At 44.9% G+C, this 21,507-nt stretch overlaps 2 protein-coding genes and 1 long non-coding RNA gene across 6 annotated transcripts in view; 2 read left to right on the top strand and 1 right to left on the bottom strand.

The window, feature by feature from the left end:
- The window catches only part of LOC307009974, a 135,051-nt gene that overhangs the window by 72,322 nt on the left and 41,222 nt on the right, over positions 1-21,507 (top strand). The gene's annotated exons all lie outside the window — the stretch shown is intronic.
- On the top strand, positions 418-3,636 carry prorsd1 (prolyl-tRNA synthetase domain containing 1). The gene is made up of 2 exons (XM_079634249.1): positions 418-555; positions 1,742-3,636. The coding sequence occupies exons 1-2, from the start codon at positions 478-480 to the stop codon at positions 2,168-2,170; spliced, it is 507 nt and encodes a 168-aa protein (XP_079490375.1). The 5' UTR covers positions 418-477; the 3' UTR covers positions 2,171-3,636.
- ccdc88ab (coiled-coil domain containing 88Ab) overlaps positions 5,476-21,507 on the bottom strand; it is an 89,296-nt gene continuing 73,264 nt past the window's right edge. For 2 of the 4 annotated variants that reach the window (XM_079634244.1, XM_079634245.1), the window contains one exon: positions 19,991-21,507. This exon is cut by the window's right edge and continues 583 nt beyond it. In XM_079634244.1, the coding sequence (XP_079490370.1) occupies positions 21,416-21,507 (92 nt within the window). In that variant the 3' untranslated portion in view covers positions 19,991-21,415. Of the gene's footprint in view, positions 8,240-19,990 lie in introns of those variants that run through there. The other 2 variants (XM_079634246.1, XR_013800136.1) reach the window with 2 other exon arrangements.

Below are 21,507 nucleotides of genomic sequence, written 5' to 3'. Positions count from 1 at the left end.
TGGGTGCGGGACTGTAGATGCAGCAGGCTCCGAGTCTATACTGTCTATGCTCCGAGTCTGCAGCTTGATAATGGCTTGATAATGTTGGATAAAGATGTGTCGCACAGTGATGAGTTCCAGAGTTAGTCTCACTGGCGGCCGGCAGGCGGCGCTGTTCAACAGCCCTGAACCCGGAAGAAATCTGCGAGGAAAATACTGCACATTAATTATTCCTCTTTTTGATAATTGTTTTATTTGTTTACTTTTAAATATAGTTTTAATATGAACGGTTATTCCTACGTTATCTTGTTAATAAAACAAGTCGATGTCCCTTTGCTCAACACCGGTGGCTCCTGACCAATCACAGTAGTTTGGTGTGAGGCTGGACCAATCACAGCCCTCGTCTGCTGTAAACCATGTAAACTTTCTGTTTCTGTTCGTGAGCAGCGTTGCTAACGTTTATCGAGTATTCCGAGTCGCGAGTCGCAGCTGTTGGCGATGGCTGATCTGAGGAGATCGCTGGAGGAGTTCCTCGAGCGTCTGGACATCGACACGACCTGCACCGACCATCCCGAGGTGGGCATACAACAGTTATCAACACGGAAGTGTTTCAGAGACACGTGTGTGAGTGAGGGACGGACCCGCCACACAGGGGGCTTTCGGGAATCATAATCATGACATAATTCGAAATTATGACATACCAAGTCATATATCTGAGTAAAAAGAAAATAAAATCGAAAATATGGCATACTACAATTATGACATGAAGTCAAAAAAGGCATAAAAAGTACATTTCGACTGTCAGATCTCATAATTGAGCTTGGTATGTCACAATTTAGACTTAATCTCGTCATTTAGAAGAAGTCATAATATACAATAAACTTCGATTTTTAAAATCTCATAATTATGTCATAATTATACCTTTTCATCTCAATCAACTTAGTGTATGAGTTGGTATGTCATCATAAGTATGACTCATCTTTAGCCACATGATCTGATGCCTGAAGGCATGAGGATATTAGCGACAGTAATGCTCTGTTGTTGTTGTTGTTGTTGTTATTGTTGTTGTTGTTGTTTAAATGAAGGCGAGTAGAAGCTGAACGGTTGATCACAGACCCACTGAGTGTGTGTGAGAGACTTGACCAGAGATGATCAGGGATACGGGAATAACTCACTGAACAAATCCTGCTTTGCATGTGTGTGTGGTGTTCTATAAAATACAGATATAAGACAAATAGATAAGTACAAATACCAATAACAATAATAGTAGTCACAATAAACTTAGCAACAGTAATCTCCACAGTGGATATTACAGTGATTAATACAGTACAATAGGAAATGTAATTTGCCGTCCTGGAGAAGTGTGCTAGCACTGATTAGCCCTGAGCGGAGGACATTAGCGCCCTAACCCTAACCTCTACAAGTGAGATATTAAATAGACCATATCATGAGGAAAAGGCACTTAGATTATGTCTTCTAAATATAACAATGATATCCGTGAGGAAACATGTAAATATACGAACATCTTTACGAGCTAGTTCGTATTGTCGCATACATTCACTTTTACACGCGAGGGGTTATTCAAGCGTTCATAGGCTAAGTAGAGAACAATGTAAACAGAGATAAATCCTACATTACGGCTTGCATCCGTCCGCTTCCCTGATTGGCCGGATCAGTTCAGTGGGCGGGACCTGCTGATTCTGCATATAGGAAACCAACACACTAGAAATGAAGCCTTGTTTACAGTCGCTGTTGTCTCCAGGTGTTCACGGTGGAGGAGATGATGCCCCATGTGGCTCACCTGAGCGGCGCGGCCACGAAGAACCTGTTCCTGAAGGACAAGCGTAAGAAGGGGCTGTGGCTGCTGAGCGCGCGGCACGACCGGCGGCTGGACCTGGGCGAGGTGTCGCGGCGGCTGGGGCTCGGCGGAGGGAACCTGCGGCTGGCGGACGAGGCGGCGCTGCTGGAGACGCTGGGCGTGCGGCAGGGCTGCGTGACGCCGCTCGCGCTCTTCCTCGAGTCCGCCCGCGCCGTGACGGTGGTGCTGGACCGAGACCTGACCGACGGCGGACACCAGCGGCTCTACTTCCACCCCATGACCAACAGCGCCACCATGGGGCTCAAGCCTGACGACCTGCTGCGCTTCCTGCGGGAGACGGCCCACGAGCCCGTCCTGCTGAGCCTCGACTGACCCGACACGAGCCCGTTTACGTTACAGATTTGCGCAAAACTTTTGCCTTATTTTCTAAATGTCCTTAAAACCCGATTGTGAAATGACGGCGTTTCTATTAACCGATGTTATGCGACTGAAACTTCATTTGTTTCTCCCACAATAAGTCCTTCCAAAAATCATGGCGACGGATGTTAGGTTTGCGTATCTCGGCCGCCGCACGAGCCGCTATTACTAGCGTAAGAGACGTGTGTGTGCTCTCCAACATCAGTGAGCAGGACACACCCGTACACTGGGAGGAGGTCCTCAGATCTGCTCCTGCTCCCGATCAATGGTGTTTTGTAGAATCCAGTCTTCCCGTAATTCGAACACCACTGCTGGTCACATGACGTGGGTCTCATTCTGGACAACTGTACTGTATTTCCCACATTCAAATCTTTTACAGTCGCTAGGACGCATTCCTCAATCTCCAGCTCTTCACTGTCCTCCATCTTTCAGCTTCACAGCAGTAGCACTGCCAACACACACCATTTCCCAAAGCAAGTCACTCTTCCAAAGGTTCTGTGGGATTGAAAATAATCCAAGATATTTGAAATGAACAAAGACATTTGATTCCACCCGTGTGTCCCACACACCCCTTTTCCACCAAAAAAGAACTGGTTCGGAACTGGTGCTGGTTCAAAGTCTCCGGACCTGTTTGTTTTTCCACTGAACTAGAGAGCCCAGCGAACGACGTCGTTACGTCACTGTTTACGTTGCCAAACGTCTTAGCTTTCCCAGAAGCGGCTGCGCCAACTTCAAGCATAAACGATTACAATGGCGGACTACATCGTTTTTTTGCAAATGTTTCTCCTGGCAATCCTTTCTTGGGATTAGAAGACGACGTAATCATTTCTACTGACGTTAGCTAGCGCTGTGTTTTTAGCAATGGCGGTCACCGTCGAGTTGTTGCTCACAATAACCCCGCCCCGAGCATGACGTGGTACAAGAACGGTTCTAGTCCAGCAAAGAGTTGGTGCCGCTTTGGAACCAATTTTCCTGGCCGAGAACCGGTTCTTTGCTGTCGAAACAGAAGGAACTGGATCTCGAGTAGGCTCCGGCTCCGAACCGGCACCAGCACGGCCTTGGTGGAGCAGGGTAACCGAGAGCACGTGGAGCTCCTGCAGGCAGAGATGTACCCCAGAGGTCTTCTACTGGGCACAGCTCCAGTACACTGGGGGAAGCTGTCATTATCTGATCGGTCAGTTTGAACGTCTCACATTTGGGTCAAAGTCACATGGTCAAGGAAGGATAAAACAAGATTGTAACTGTTGCAGTTAACTGTTGTCTCTCTCTCTCTCTCTCTCTCTCTCTCTCTCTCTCTCTCTGGTAACCTTTTACATATATGCTGGGTACAATTAATGGTATAAGTTTTTATCATCTCATAGATCTATTTTGTAACTATTTGAAGTGTAACCATAACCATATTGACATTAAACACTTATTAATTACAAAGGATGTGCTAACTAGTTTTGATTTGGTATTGACTTTGAAGTGCTACCTATTGCAATACAATATCCTCATCTTATATAGCAACGCTATATTACCGCATATTAAGCTATTGTAACTGCGCTTGTTCCCGTCGCTGCTGTAAGTGGCAGTGGGTGGTGATGGACAAGCAGTGTACGGTTCTCTCGCGGACAGCGTTTCTTTAGTCGGCAGTCTTAAAGGTACAATATGTAGGATTTTTGCAGTAAAATATCCAAAACCACAAGGCCAATGTTATTTAGTTTAGTTGATTACTTACAATATCCCAAATGTTTCCAACTATTTGTAAATCGTGAGAAAATTGTGATTTTAACCGAGGAAGCGAGGCGTGTGGGCGGGGGTGAGGGTCGCCAGGCAACAGTCATATCCGCGTTACCCTCGGTTTCCGCTCGTACTGCCGTAGTAACCATGGCGACAGATGTGGACAACTGGGTTATGCCTAGCAGGACGCTCGCGCTGTTGTTGTTTTGTTCAAACATTCTGGACCATGGCAAGCAGACTTTGAGACAAAAAGAGGACTAAACGAAGATCAACATCTTTCGAGATGCCGAGAGCTAGCGTCCGCGACTAACTTCGACTCGACAGGTCAGGTTTAAAACAGGTCAGCAAATGTACATACAACTAATCAATGTTATTTAGCTCAACGAAATGTTAGAATATGATCTGTATGTTATTTTAATGTTGATCTAGCGTACCGCTAGTCTCATATAGCCAACAAACAACCTAACTAACAACATTTAGCACACTCCAATGCCGTTTAGTGTGATAGCGTACGTTAGAGCGAGTGACCAGCGCTGCGTTACCTCACAAGCTTCCCTCGTCTGATAAACCGACCCGCGGGAGTAATCCAGCACAAGTGCGTGTAGTTCGGCAGAATGAAATGTCCATATTCCTTTATATCCGCGGGACTAGCGTTGCGTGTGGCGCTGGTTAGGCTTCGTCTCTCTCATTAGCAATCGCGCCCCGCTTCACACCACAGTCATGATAAAAACACCAGTGTATTCACTCATCCATAAAAGATCCGCTTGACGACAAGATCCATAATTCCGCTTAATGCTTTGCGTCATCAATATACGCCCTTGTTATTGTAAGAGGTTAGCGACGCCTGGCGAAATATCCTACATATTGTTCCTTTAACCCATACAGTTTCACACAACAAACACACGCTGTATAATGAGTGCTTTTACATCAATGTTTTATAACATTTCTTCCCAAAACAAGAACGACTGGACCGCTTCACTGCATGTTACATGATCCATGTCTACATTACCGTGCAAGTCATTCCTAAGTGTAGCGGCAATAATCCTTCGTTATTATTTCGGGCAAAGAATCGACTCGGGTCTTTGTTCAGTTTCATTTGTTCAGTGAAAGTTCTTGCATAGAAAATAAACAAATAAACGCCGGTCAAAAACTGTTGCTCCGTCGTTCTGTCAATTAATTATAATATTTACTCAGCCATATTTTAAATAATTAAAATTCAACAGTAAAATCATAAATGTTTCTTACACTAAGTTCCATCTTTTGTATAGATGGTGATGAAACTGAAAGACACTTGTGTAGGTTTTTAAATTTGTAATGTATTTTATACAGCATGTAGTATGTAACATGTAGAAACGGACATTTCTGTCTTATTCAGTTTTGTATTATGTTCGGTTCAGAAGTTTTGAAAAGAGAAGGTAAACGTGCATTATCCAGTAGACACACACACACACACCTCCGTCATATTCTCGTCTTCTGTTTGCACTTGTATGATAATCAGCCAGAAGCTCTCAGAGGAAATAAGCAGACGACACGTTTATCGCATCAAATTACTTTATTAACAGAGGAATGAAGCAGTATCAGACACTCACACAGGACACACTGCTGTCCCTGCTTTCTCTTGTGGCACACACACACACGCGCGCGCACACTCGCGCTCAGTCATACACACACACACACACACGCGCGCGCGCACACTCATACATACTCGCGCTCAGTAATACACACACACACATACTCGCGCACACTCTCACACACACATACTCGTGCGCGCACACACACGTGCTCAGTCATACACACACACTCGCGCAGTGGCGTAGCGTCTGGGCATGCAGGGTATGCACGTGCAAATGGGCCCGGGCCAATAGGGGGCCCGCGCGGCCGCCCATGGGGAACTTATAGGCTAATTGAAAAGGAGAAAATTCATAATAAATTTGTGGCCACAATAACAATATTTTTGTATGCATGTCATGTATAGTATTTTTTTCTTAGTTATAAAGTCATTTTTCCATAATTTCTTGTGTGCGTTTGCCTTTATTATTTTTTGCACCCCGCGGCTGCCGTAGAACGGTGTCATTTTTTATATTACGCTACATCGCCGCGACAAATTAAAAAAAGAAAACACATAGTGTGAGACGTTACAGCTAGCTGATTAAATTATGGACAAATACAAACATAAAAGTGGGGCCTTAAAGAGAAAAGTGAGGGTGGAGAAGTTAGTCGCAACACAAAAACTACCCAAAATAGACAGTTTTTTGTGCCGACCTAACGTTAGTGCGAATGACAACAATGTCGAAGATGAGAGAGAAGTTTCGTCAGCGAATATTAGCAGTTGCACGTCTTTGGATGAGAACAACAATGCAGTTGCTGACAGCTTACAGCTTACAGTGCCAAGTGTCAGGGAGCGAAGAAGCAGTCGCAGACGAGCCAAAAGCTGGATATTCGGCGGGAAATATGTCAGCGGGTTACCCAACAGATAAAGGAAACTATCCAGACACACTACTAACGGATGGGCAAGTAAAGCATTTTATTGTGTCGCAAGGTTCATGCAAACCCCCCGGTCCCTTTCCTCGAGATCCATTGCAAGGAGATAGGTGCTTTTCGTCGAGTTTTTACTCCACCACAACAAAAGCTGGTATTCAGCTAACGTTACCGAGATCTTGGCTGTGTTACGTTACTCCCCTAAGCTTGACGCTGCATAATGAGTGAGTAGTTTTATGTTTTTACATTTTGGGCCGCCGTGCCAAGATCAGTAGTTTATTATTGACATTGGCTGAGCCTTGTTTGTTTTAGACTTGTTTTTGTTCCGTTCTGGTTGTGAAAAAAATTTGTTGGGTAGAGTGCATTTTTTATGGTATTGTTTGTTATGGTATTTCTGGATACACTATAGTGAACGTCTATAAATGTCTCTTCGATGTACTGCGGGGTTAGGGGGGGCCCGTACAATTTATTTTGCATATGGGCCCGGGACTGACTTGCTACGCCACTGCACTCGCGCTCAGTCATACACACACATACATACTCGCGCTCAGTCATACACACACACACATACTCGCGCACACTCTCACACATACTCGTGTGCGCACACACACGTGCTCAGTCATACACACACGCATAGGCTATACGCGCGCGCGCTCAGTCATACACTCACACATACTCGCGCGCACGCACACACACACACGCGCTGTCATACACTCACACATACTCGCGCGCGCACACACACGTGCTCAGTCATACACTCACACACACATAGCCTACTCGCGCGCGCGCGCACACACACACACGCGCGCGCTCGGTCATACACTCACACATACTCGCGCGCGCTCAGTCATACACACACATACTCGCGCACACACACACACGCGCTCAGTCACACACTCACACATACATAGCCTACTCGCGCGCGCACACACACACACGCGCGCTCGGTCATACACTCACACATACTCGCGCGCGCACACACACGCGCTCAGTCACACACTCACACATACATAGCCTACTCGCGCGCGCACACACACACACGCGCGCTCGGTCATACACTCACACATACTCGCGCGCACACACTCACACGCGCTCATACACTCACACACACATACATACTCGCGCGCACACACACCCCAGATAGCAGACCGATGTCGATTCAACGTTGATTTTTAGTTGTAAAGGTTAGTATCAATCATCAATCAAATTTCAACGTTGAATCAACTTCAGAACGTTATTACACCGAAAATAAAACATCGATTTAACATTGAAATGCGGTTGAATGGCGTGTCTGACGTTGATTCAACGTTAATTCGATGAGCAAAACGATGTTGTTTCAATGTCACGAGAAACGTTGTTTCCACATTGATTCGATGTCAGTTTGCTATCTGGGACGCGCTCAGTCATACACTCACACACACATACTCGCGCGCGCACACACGCGCTCAGTCATACACTCACACACACATACTCGCGCGCACACACACGCGCTCAGTCATACACACACTCGCACACACACACACGCGCGCGCTCATACACTCATGCATACACATACACTGTCTTCTTGTTTGGTGTGTGTAAAAGGTTGTGTGTGTGCAGTGGTTCAGCTCCACATGGATCAGGGTTCTCCGTGTTCGAGGATCTCGTGCCGTGCGGTCCGTGTGAAGCTCAGCAGCAGCCGTGTGTTCAAACACACTCTTTAAAACTCACTCGTCCGTTAAGGAATCCCTTTGGGTCCTTGATTCAAGGAAAAAGAAGGACATTTCTGAGGGTCCGTGATTAAAGCGAGGGCAGGAGAAGTGTGCGGGTCTGCAGACGGTGTTCCTGTGATGGGGATAAGAGATAGACATGAGAAGAGCTGGGCCCGCGGCGGCACACGGCTGTGTGTACAAGCACTCAAGACACCGCAAAACACCTGTACTGGGAACTGTGGGAGAACTGGTCTTCGATTCATGGTGGAGAACTAATAAAAGTGTGTGTTTCACTCTTTCTGCAATGCTGTAACCTTCCTAATGTATATCCTAACAATACAGGGCCCGGCTTACTAACCGCTCGCTCCAGTGAAGCCCTCTTTTGGCGTCAGTGAACTACTGTCAGGATGCACTAAAGACTCCGCGAGGTGTGGACCGTTACTGTGCCAGGACCAGTCGTCCACTGACAGCTAGCGTAAGGTCTGGATTGGCCGTATGGCTGTGTTCTGGCGATGACTCAGGGCGAACTGAACATGAATGTGGTGCAGAAATCATTATTCATAATCCTGACAGAGACAGGAGGAGCTGGGGAGGGAGGAGGTCATCAGCTCCACCGCGGAGCCGATATACGTGTGTGTGTGGTGACAGTGTGGTATTCCTCCAGGCAGAGGATCTGCGGAGTCACTGATGGAGCTCGACCAACGTGACCCATTATTGCATATGTAGGAGATTCCCTTCCAGACGCAGTATTTATGGGAGGAGAGTATTTAAAAGAATAACTCACGGTGATTTACTTAGTTCTACTATATTTGTAACACGGAGTCGGCTATCAATTCTAACACTAAAGATTGCTTTATCAATAATCTTCCTGATCAGTGTCTCCTCCTCAGCATCCCGGATAGCTTAGAAGAACTCGATACTGCGCAAAAGTGGGCCGCAACTGGAAGAAAAACAAAACTAGAGGTTTTCCGCATTTCGTGGAGAGAGCGCACGATTGCGTACAGAAAGGCCGTACAAACGTCTAGATCTGCTTATTTTCCATCTCTCTAAAGCCTGAACACACCGAGCGGCTGAAATTGAGCGATTTGACTTGTAGAATCGGCGTCGGGCCGTCGGTGAAAGAGGGAACTCTGATTGGCTGTTCAGCTTACTGAACGAGTCAGTGCACGAGGATAGCAGCGAGCGGAGACGTGAGAGCGCCACAGATAGGCGGTTCTAATGTTGCGTCCTCTTACCCGAGTGTTCCTGCCGAATATTTCAATATTAACATGAGCGGAGTTCAATAAAGAAAGTGTTTAGCAGGATTGATATTCAAAACGGTAAGCTGCTTTGTTTATGGTTAGCGTATCTGCAGCCGGCAGCGTCAGGTTACCTATCTTAATGACGAATATATATATGCGCAGAACACACACGCTAGCTGACAGTCGGCAGTGTTCAGTGCAGCTCTTTACCCCGACGCGAGGCGACAACAGTCGGCCTTCATCAGCGCTACTTCGTTGGCGTCGGCTTGGTGTGTTCCAGGCTTTAGAAGAAAACACACACAAGCCTAGCTGTTAGTTTCATACAGTGGCTAAATTGACAAGAAATAAAGCTTCAAATTCTGAAGTTTCCAAGCAGCAGTCAGTAATGACTTTATGAACTTCTTTACTTACAAGATTGATAATATTATTTAGACCGTACCATAGTACCGAGACAGCTCTCGAGTCCCCCGATCGAGGGTGTGCCTCTCTATTAGTGTTACTGGATCTTAGCGCTGCATTTGACACCAGCGACTCGAACACTTTAACATCGACTCGAACACTTTAACATCGACTCGAACACTTTAACATCGACTCGAACACTTTAACATCGACTCGAACACTTTAACATCGACTCGAACACTTTAACATCGACTCGAACACTTTAACATCGACTCGAACACTTTAACATCGACTCGAACACTTTAACATCGACTCGAACACTTTAACATCGACTCGAACACTTTAACATCGACTCGAACACTTTAACATCGACTCGAACACTTTAACATCGACTCGAACACTATAACATCGACTCGAACACTTTAACATCGACTCGAACACTATAACATCGACTCGAACACTTTAACATCGACTCGAACACTATAACATCGACTCGAACACTATAACATCGACTCGAACACTTTAACATCGACTCGAACACTTTAACATCGACTCGAACACTTTAACATCGACTCGAACACTTTAACATCGACTCGAACACTTTAACATCGACTCGAACACTTTAACATCGACTCGAACACTTTAACATCGACTCGAACACTTTAACAGCGACTCGAACACTATAACATCGACTCGAACACTTTAACATCGACTCGAACACTTTAACATCGACTCGAACACTTTAACATCGACTCGAACACTTTAACATCGACTCGAACACTATAACAGCGACTCGAACACTTTAACATCGACTCGAACACTTTAACATCGACTCGAACACTTTAACATCGACTCGAACACTTTAACATCGACTCGAACACTTTAACATCGACTCGAACACTATAACATCGACTCGAACACTTTAACATCGACTCGAACACTTTAACATCGACTCGAACACTTTAACATCGACTCGAACACTTTAACAGCGACTCGAACACTATAACATCGACTCGAACACTTTAACATCGACTCGAACACTTTAACATCGACTCGAACACTATAACATCGACTCGAACACTATAACATCGACTCGAACACTTTAACATCGACTCGAACACTTTAACATCGACTCGAACACTTTAACATCGACTCGAACACTATAACATCGACTCGAACACTTTAACATCGACTCGAACACTTTAACATCGACTCGAACACTTTAACATCGACTCGAACACTTTAACATCGACTCGAACACTTTAACATCGACTCGAACACTTTAACAGCGACTCGAACACTTTAACATCGACTCGAACACTTTAACATCGACTCGAACACTTTAACATCGACTCGAACACTTTAACATCGACTCGAACACTTTAACATCGACTCGAACACTATAACATCGACTCGAACACTTTAACATCGACTCGAACACTTTAACAGCGACTCGAACACTTTAACAGCGACTCGAACACTTTAACATCGACTCGAACACTTTAACATCGACTCGAACACTTTAACATCGACTCGAACACTTTAACATCGACTCGAACACTTTAACATCGACTCGAACACTTTAACATCGACTCGAACACTTTAACATCGACTCGAACACTTTAACATCGACTCGAACACTTTAACATCGACTCGAACACTTTAACATCGACTCGAACACTTTAACAGCGACTCGAACACTTTAACATCGACTCGAACACTTTAACATCGACTCGAACACTTTAACATCGACTCGAACACTTTAACATCGACTCGAACACTTTAACATCGACTCGAACACTATAACATCGACTCGAACACTTTAACATCGACTCGAACACTTTAACATCGACTCGAACACTTTAACATCGACTCGAACACTATAACATCGACTCGAACACTATAACATCGACTCGAACACTTTAACATCGACTCGAACACTTTAACATCGACTCGAACACTTTAACATCGACTCGAACACTATAACATCGACTCGAACACTATAACATCGACTCGAACACTATAACATCGACTCGAACACTTTAACATCGACTCGAACACTTTAACAGCGACTCGAACACTTTAACATCGACTCGAACACTTTAACATCGACTCGAACACTTTAACATCGACTCGAACACTTTAACATCGACTCGAACACTTTAACATCGACTCGAACACTATAACAGCGACTCGAACACTTTAACAGCGACTCGAACACTTTAACATCGACTCGAACACTTTAACAGCGACTCGAACACTTTAACATCGACTCGAACACTATAACATCGACTCGAACACTTTAACATCGACTCGAACACTTTAACATCGACTCGAACACTTTAACATCGACTCGAACACTATAACAGCGACTCGAACACTTTAACAGCGACTCGAACACTTTAACATCGACTCGAACACTTTAACAGCGACTCGAACACTTTAACAGCGACTCGAACACTATAACATCGACTCGAACACTTTAACATCGACTCGAACACTTTAACATCGACTCGAACACTTTAACATCGACTCGAACACTTTAACAGCGACTCGAACACTTTAACATCGACTCGAACACTTTAACATCGACTCGAACACTTTAACAGCGACTCGAACACTTTAACATCGACTCGAACACTTTAACATCGACTCGAACACTTTAACATCGACTCGAACACTTTAACAGCGACTCGAACACTTTAACATCGACTCGAACACTTTAACATCGACTCGAACACTTTAACATCGACTCGAACACTTTAACATCGACTCGAACACTTTAACAGCGACTCGAACACTTTAACATCGACTCGAACACTTTAACAGCGACTCGAACACTTTAACAGCGACTCGAACACTTTAACAGCGACTCGAACACTTTAACATCGACTCGAACACTTTAACATCGACTCGAACACTATAACATCGACTCGAACACTATAACATCGACTCGAACACTTTAACATCGACTCGAACACTTTAACATCGACTCGAACACTTTAACAGCGACTCGAACACTTTAACATCGACTCGAACACTTTAACATCGACTCGAACACTTTAACATCGACTCGAACACTTTAACATCGACTCGAACACTTTAACATCGACTCGAACACTTTAACAGCGACTCGAACACTTTAACATCGACTCGAACACTTTAACATCGACTCGAACACTTTAACAGCGACTCGAACACTTTAACAGCGACTCGAACACTTTAACATCGACTCGAACACTTTAACAGCGACTCGAACACTATAACATCGACTCGAACACTTTAACATCGACTCGAACACTATAACATCGACTCGAACACTTTAACATCGACTCGAACACTATAACATCGACTCGAACACTTTAACATCGACTCGAACACTTTAACAGCGACTCGAACACTTTAACATCGACTCGAACACTATAACATCGACTCGAACACTTTAACATCGACTCGAACACTTTAACATCGACTCGAACACTATAACATCGACTCGAACACTTTAACATCGACTCGAACACTTTAACATCGACTCGAACACTTTAACATCGACTCGAACACTTTAACATCGACTCGAACACTTTAACATCGACTCGAACACTTTAACATCGACTCGAACACTATAACATCGACTCGAACACTTTAACATCGACTCGAACACTTTAACATCGACTCGAACACTATAACATCGACTCGAACACTTTAACATCGACTCGAACACTTTAACATCGACTCGAACACTTTAACATCGACTCGAACACTTTAACATCGACTCGAACACTTTAACATCGACTCGAACACTTTAACATCGACTCGAACACTATAACATCGACTCGAACACTATAACATCGACTCGAACACTTTAACATCGACTCGAACACTATAACATCGACTCGAACACTTTAACATCGACTCGAACACTTTAACAGCGACTCGAACACTTTAACATCGACTCGAACACTTTAACATCGACTCGAACACTTTAACATCGACTCGAACACTTTAACATCGACTCGAACACTTTAACATCGACTCGAACACTTTAACATCGACTCGAACACTTTAACATCGACTCGAACACTTTAACATCGACTCGAACACTTTAACATCGACTCGAACACTATAACATCGACTCGAACACTATAACATCGACTCGAACACTTTAACATCGACTCGAACACTTTAACATCGACTCGAACACTTTAACAGCGACTCGAACACTTTAACAGCGACTCGAACACTTTAACATCGACTCGAACACTTTAACATCGACTCGAACACTTTAACATCGACTCGAACACTTTAACATCGACTCGAACACTTTAACAGCGACTCGAACACTTTAACATCGACTCGAACACTATAACATCGACTCGAACACTTTAACATCGACTCGAACACTTTAACAGCGACTCGAACACTTTAACATCGACTCGAACACTTTAACATCGACTCGAACACTTTAACATCGACTCGAACACTTTAACAGCGACTCGAACACTTTAACAGCGACTCGAACACTTTAACATCGACTCGAACACTATAACATCGACTCGAACACTTTAACATCGACTCGAACACTATGTAGACCGGGTTAGCCGTCGTCGGCTAGGAAGCTGGGTGTGCTCTTTGATACCGATCTTTCATTTGAAAGCCACATTTCTAGTATCTGTAAAACCTCATTCTTCATATGCTATCAAATTCCCGTTCAGAGATTTGCAGAAACAACTAAACATTCTGTATTATGCAGGCCAGATAGTACTGGCGATGGCACTGTAAAGTGACTGTCATGCGAATGAACGGCCAGAACGCATTAAGTTTCTGTCTTCAGTTAAAACGGTGTACTGTAAGCGGCCCCTAAGTTAATAACTAAAGATTTTATTTTACAACGGAAATGAATCAATTAAAAACGTACTTAAACTGGACAATGGTTTTCTTCTAGATCTACTGTACAGCAGAAACAAACTTTGTTGCATTATTTTCCTGTTATCTCTGTAAAGCGGCTTTGAAACACTGTGTTGTAAAAAGCGCTGTATAAATAACTGTATAGTCTCAATCTACATTATATTCACTCTGCTGTTTTAGGAAGCCAAACAATAAGATTATAATAATAATTTTACATTATTATTATTTCTATGACAGTAATAGCCTTTACATTGTAAAAGAAATGCACTCTAAAATAAATTAAAATGAATATTTCATAAGTATGTAATTTTACTTTGATACAGCAAGGACATTCCTTTACTACTTCACTGCGATAGATAAACTCTAAAGCTTTTATTTTGACGGACACTGCAGTTGAGCTTTTATTTTGGTGGAAAGCTAGCCACATTTTCTGTGAACACAGGTTTACAATCGTATCTCATTACAAATCTAGTGAAATTCTGTAATCATCTGCCCATAAAATGTTTGAAATCCTGCAGATGTGAAAATAAAGCAGAACTGGTTGGCCAGATTCCCGGTGGACCGATCACAGAGACGGAGATCACTGCATTCACTCCCTGTGCACTGAGCCGATCACAGAGACGGAGATCACTGCATTCACTCCCTGTGCACTGAGCCGATCACAGAGACGGAGATCACTGCATTCACTCCCTGTGCACTGAGCCGATCACAGAGACGGAGATCACTGCATTCACTCACTGTGCACTGAGCCGATCACAGAGACGAGATCACTGCATTCACTCACTGTGCACTGAGCCGATCACAGAGACGGAGATCACTGCATTCACTCACTGTGCACTGAGCCGATCACAGAGACGGAGATCACTGCATTCACTCACTGTGCACTGAGCCGATCACAGAGACGGAGATCACTGCATTCACTCCCTGTGCACTGAGCCGATCACAGAGACGGAGATCACTGCATTCACTCACTGTGCACTGAGCCGATCACAGAGACGGAGATCACTGCATTCACTCCCTGTGCACTGAGCCGATCACAGAGACGAGATCACTGCATTCACTCACTGTGCACTGAGCCGATCACAGAGACGAGATCACTGCATTCACTCCCTGTGCACTGAGCCGATCACAGAGACGAGATCACTGCATTCACTCACTGTGCACTGAGCCGATCACAGAGACGAGATCACTGCATTCACTCCCTGTGCACTGAGCCGATCACAGAGACGGAGATCACTGCATTCACTCCCTGTGCACTGAGCCGATCACAGAGACGGAGATCACTGCATTCACTCCCTGTGCACTGAGCCGATCACAGAGACGGAGATCACTGCATTCACTCCCTGTGCACTGAGCCGATCACAGAGACGGAGATCACTGCATTCACTCCCTGTGCACTGAGCCACCGAGACGCGGACCGGATCTCCAGCGGCCGCCAGTGTGCGCTCCGCTCTCAACACGCAGTGTCTATACGTCTAATCTTCTGCAATGATACGGGCACACAAGCCTGTCCGCCGTTCGACAGTCGTTCATTTAACAGATATTTTGCCAAAGAAATAGTACAAAACAACATTAGAGACATTTGATGTAATGTAATTACATAATTAGTTTTAAATTATTTTCATTATGAAAGTCTAGGTAATCAATAGGAAGATGGAGCTTCACAGGCCGCATGACTTTATTTCTTCTACAGAACATAATACAAGAGCGTTGGGAAGCCCTTGACACCCCGAGACATTTCCCAAAATACCCTTTGTTTTAAAGATGAAGAAAAGTCCCACAGATGTGCACACATGAGGGCGAGTGCATGATGACAGACGTCGACTCCTCCACAACACTGCACCGGTACCGGTGTACGGCACTGAGCTGGACGAGGACACCACGGGTTCCCCAGAGCGGCTGTAAAGATAGACCAACTGATGAAGAACTCGTGATTTTCACAACAGAAAGTAGCCATCGCTGAACTGAAGACGGACTACGGCACTACTTTCTTCTAGAGCTGCTTGTGCAGCGGGAACTAACGCTTGCATTATCACTGTACAGCGCCGACTCGACAGAATGATCATCACACCGGCTGCCGCTCGAGACGGTCACAGCCTTCAGGGGCTCGAGATGATTATTAAGATTTTAACACCCAATGACGTGGAAGACAGTACAGGCCAGTTCTCCCTGGTTTCATGTGTACCTGAAGAAGCGTCTGCTTGTCCTTCATGTCCTCTTGAGCTCAGACATACACTGACTTCTGCTGTTATAACACTTGGTCTTCTCTACAACTGGCTGGATGTGTTTTAAGATTGTCATTGGGATTTTAAGATTGCATAGGGCAGGGATAGGCAGCTCCGGCCCTGGAGTTTAGCTTCAGCGCTGAGACAGCTCACCTGCATCCATCTAGCAATCCTGAAAACATGGATTGCCTTGTTCAGGTGTGTTTAGTCAGGGTTAACCCTAACTAAGAGCTAAACTCTGCAGGACAGTGGCCCTCCAGGACCGGAGTTGCCTATCCCTGGTATAGGGCATCGGAATCTGTTTCCAGAAAGGTTTAAATAAAGAGCAGCACAGCCCTGGGGTTCACATATCTGTGTTGAGCCGCGACACCACACACCTGAAGCCCTGCCAGTATTAGTGGAGCTTGTGTGTAAATGTGTGTATAGATCGTCAGGTCTGGGGTTTAGCACAAGGTCCCAGAGGACGGTTTGGTGTTGCCGTTTAATGTGGTGGTGTAAAGCTTTTTGTATTTTGTAAAATTTGTATTTGTTTACTGGAGCCTGCAAATGATGCCATTAAACACGTTGTTATGTGAATGAAGATTCAATGATGAAAATATGTTTGATTGATGATATTTAATACCAGATCCCGGTTATCCCGTTTAATTACTGTTATTAACACAGACTTCAGCTCATGGGCTGCCAAGGGTGCACTCATATTACTCATGAACGAGTCCCACCTCTTAAATAAACAGTCTGTCGCTGATTGGTAGTCATCACTGCACATCACTAAATAAAAGAGAAGTTCATTTTCAAAGTGGAACGAGAATCTAATGTTTACTCGGCTCTCGAAGGGGAAGGCGGGATGGATCTCGGAGGTTGTAGGATCAGCTTTGGGAGCCTGATAGCGTTTGTTCTCTCTCCTGGACTCCTGCTAGCTCTGTTGCCTGATGTTGGCTCAGGAAGGGTCATGTGGCATGTCTAACTCTGAGGGTTAGATGCTGAGAGTTGAGGCAGGTGTTGTTAAAACGCAGTCAGGACAGGCCTGTGGAGACACACACACACGTGCAAGGGCTCCAGGCCCGGCTTCGAGGCAGAACACTCCTCTGGAGCTTCAGTATAAAATCAACCATTGCTGAATTGGCACATTGTTTGGTTCACTAGTTCGCCTGCCCATTCAGGCTTGAAGGTTAATAGTAAACTAACTCTGGTTGCTGTCCTTGGAGGAGACTCGAACCTGAGCTCCGAGTTAGGGCTAGATACCGGTTAGGGTTAGGTAAAAATATAATAAAATAAAAATACGATACCGTTAAACACACTTCTCCTTGGGGAGTGGCACCACTATGCAGTCAATACGAGTTATTCAATTCCAAGAGCAGTCTCGTCCCCCTTCTCCGAGAACCAGGGTTACAGTGGTAACGGGAGACGTTTCCTCCATTCATAAGTGATACGAGTGCCCGTCCGTGTACATCTATATTGTTTTCTGGCTGCTGTTAGAAGCTCAGGTTCCTGCAGAAAGGGTTCTGGGCCTGAGATTGTACATTGGCTCGTCTGGCCTAAAAAATAAGCTTTTTAATGCTATTTGAGCATAAGAAACCACATTTATGGGACAGTTCATGTCAGATTGCATTGCTGATTGTAAGGCTGCACAATTAATCGAATTTCTAATCGCGATTACGATTATGGAGGCCACGATTTCATAATCGCTGAAAGCCGCGATTAAAAAAAATTAAAAAAGTCCACTTACATTTTTCTGCGCAGAATGCGTGCTTAAGAAGTGTGTTTAGAGCACTTTACGATGTGAGAGGAGAATCCCGTCCTCAGAGGACCCAGGACAACAGGAACTACCAGTGGCGTAAGTGTAAGCGGGAATAAAGCCTCTCACCTCCGAAAACAGGCTTTCCGGTCAGCCGCTTCACACTGTGCTCGTATGTTGTGCTGTATAACGCTCACTATATAAAGCGCAAAAGAAACTACAAGCATGCAACATCTTGTAACAAACAAAATGTTACTTTTGGTTATTTCTTTAAAAGAAAGAAGGTGTTACAATCTGAACGTCGTTGCGTTGTACATTAGTAGCCCAAGTCACAAAATAAAAGTCAAATACCAATAAATCCCGTTACTGGTAGGCTATGTCATGTATCCCGTTACTGGTAGGCTATGTCATGTATCCCGTTACTGGTAGGCTATGTCATGTATCCCGTTACTGGTAGGCTATGTCATGTATCCCGTTACTGGTAGGCTATGTCATGTATCCCGTTACTGGTAGGCTATGTCATGTATCCCGTTACTGGTAGGCTATGTCATGTATCCAGTTACTGGTAGGCTATGTCATGTATCCCGTTACTGGTAGGCTATGTCATGTATCCCGTTACTGGTAGGCTATGTCATGTATCCCGTTACTGGTAGGCTATGTCATGTATCCAGTTACTGGTAGACTATGTCATGTATCCCGTTACTGGTAGGCTATGTCATGTATCCCGTTACTGGTAGGCTATGTCATGTATCCCGTTACTGGTAGGCTATGTCATGTATCCAGTTACTGGTAGGCTATGTCATGTATCCAGTTACTGGTAGACTATGTCATGTATCCAGTTACTGGTAGGCTATGTCATGTATCCCGTTACTGGTAGGCTATGTCATGTATCCCGTTACTGGTAGGCTATGTCATGTATCCCGTTACTGGTAGGCTATGTCATGTATCCCGTTACTGGTAGGCTATGTCATGTATCCCGTTACTGGTAGGCTATGTCATGTATCCAGTTACTGGTAGGCTATGTCATGTATCCAGTTACTGGTAGGCTATGTCATGTATCCCGTTACTGGTAGACTATGTCATGTATCCCGTTACTGGTAGGCTATGTCATGTATCCCGTTACTGGTAGGCTATGTCATGTATCCCGTTACTGGTAGGCTATGTCATGTATCCCGTTACTGGTAGGCTATGTCATGTATCCCGTTACTGGTAGGCTATGTCATGTATCCCGTTACTGGTAGGCTATGTCATGTATCCCGTTACTGGTAGGCTATGTCATGTATCCCGTTACTGGTAGGCTATGTCATGTATCCCGTTACTGGTAGGCTATGTCATGTGCTAGCTGAGAAGGATTTGCATGCAGGTATGATGTTCATTCTATTCATCAGGAGCAGTTTCCATGTTTTATTAACAGTTCATGTTAGTATTGTGTATTGACCATGAGAACGGTTGTTTCCATAACCCCATAATGCCACTTTATTTTCACTTTGAGTTATTTTGCATATTTTTAAATGACTGTGGGGGCTGGCTCATACCAACATTGTATTGTATTGTATTATATATATCATTTCTAAAAAAGTGGGCCGCTCCTTGATGACCACGGGGAAATGTGGGTCCCATGGCCAAACGAGATGAGAACCACTGGTATAAAGCTATTCAAAACATCATTCAATGTAAATTGTGATAATCGTAATTAATAATCGCAATTACACATTTCAAGGGAATAATCGGATATTATGATGTTTGTCATAATCGTGCAGCCCTAGCTGATTGTGAAACATGTTATTGGATTGTGAGGTTTGGCAAGCAGTTCCTGAGACTTCAGGACTCCCTGGATGCCCGACACAGCTTCACGTGACAATATGGCCGCCAAGCGCACAGACTTTCCTTGGAAGGAAGTTTGGTGATGAAATAGTTTTAGTGTTAATCGATAGCCAGCCCCAGGGGAACTCCACACACTCGTTTCAGAGCTTGTTGTGTGTGTGTGTGTGTGTTCATGCAGCAGGCTCCAGGTGGTCTGGGCTTGTGTTGGACAGGGATAATCTCCTGAAAGGTCAACAGTAACTCTTCTGATGGCAGCGTTTCCAGTGGATGAGCACAGACAGCGCTGAAACACAACAGGTTCACGACACACACTGCACACACTCACCATGTGGACTCATGACAGACTCTGAGTGCCAGCTCTTTTAGACTTCCTGTTTCCCTGTAACACTTCCACATCTGCGGAACACAAGCAAGGTACACTTCAACTGGCGTTACACAGTATAATATAGTGAAGGACATGATCAGGACACAACATGATAAACAGAGGAGTTTGAGCTGCAGAGTATGGTGTGGTGGAGAGAATCTGACGTCCATCAGCGACTCCCTCGAGGACATATGCGTGATGCGTGCGACACCGATCACATGATCAACACAAGACAGGCTCTGGGAAACACTCATTCTGATCGCAGCCTTCAGAATGGAGCGCCGGGATAAAGCCATGCACACACACATCACAAACAAACGTCCCGTGAACATTCGACAGGAGCGTGGCATTTAAATAATAACACATGAATGAATGCAGCAGTTCCTCAAGGAGCTCAGAGGAGCATCATGGGACTTGTTCTACAAGCCTCGCTTTCATAAATATGGAAGTAGATCAGCCGAACACACGACAGCAGGCGAACAGGACATGGGTTAATAATCTCACACAGATGAGGCTCAGTTCAGACCCTGATGTGTTTTCAGCAGAATAACCACATCATGATCAGTGTAAGGACACGGAACAGAAAGGCATGCAGGATCCGGACTCATGCTGAGCGTCACACACAGCCGTACTCGTACCACAGCGACTCCTCCGCCGGCACACACACATCGGGCTCGCCGTCAGCGGGGGGGGCTTTAGGGGGAGGGC

The sequence above is a fragment of the Phoxinus phoxinus genome (genome assembly GCF_949152265.1).
Source record: "Phoxinus phoxinus genome assembly, chromosome: 14".
NCBI classification, from domain to species: domain Eukaryota; kingdom Metazoa; phylum Chordata; class Actinopteri; order Cypriniformes; family Leuciscidae; genus Phoxinus; species Phoxinus phoxinus.
The sequence above is the reverse complement of the archived record's forward strand: the minus strand, read 5'-3'. Positions and strand labels throughout refer to the sequence as shown.

Coding starts and splice junctions, on each gene's coding strand:
- prorsd1 (XM_079634249.1), top strand. CDS start 478: ATGGCTGATCTGAGGAGATCGCTGGAGGAGTTCCTCGAGCGTCTGGAC. Junction 556..1,741: donor CCTGCACCGACCATCCCGAG/GTGGGCATACAA, acceptor TGTTGTCTCCAG/GTGTTCACGGTGGAGGAGAT.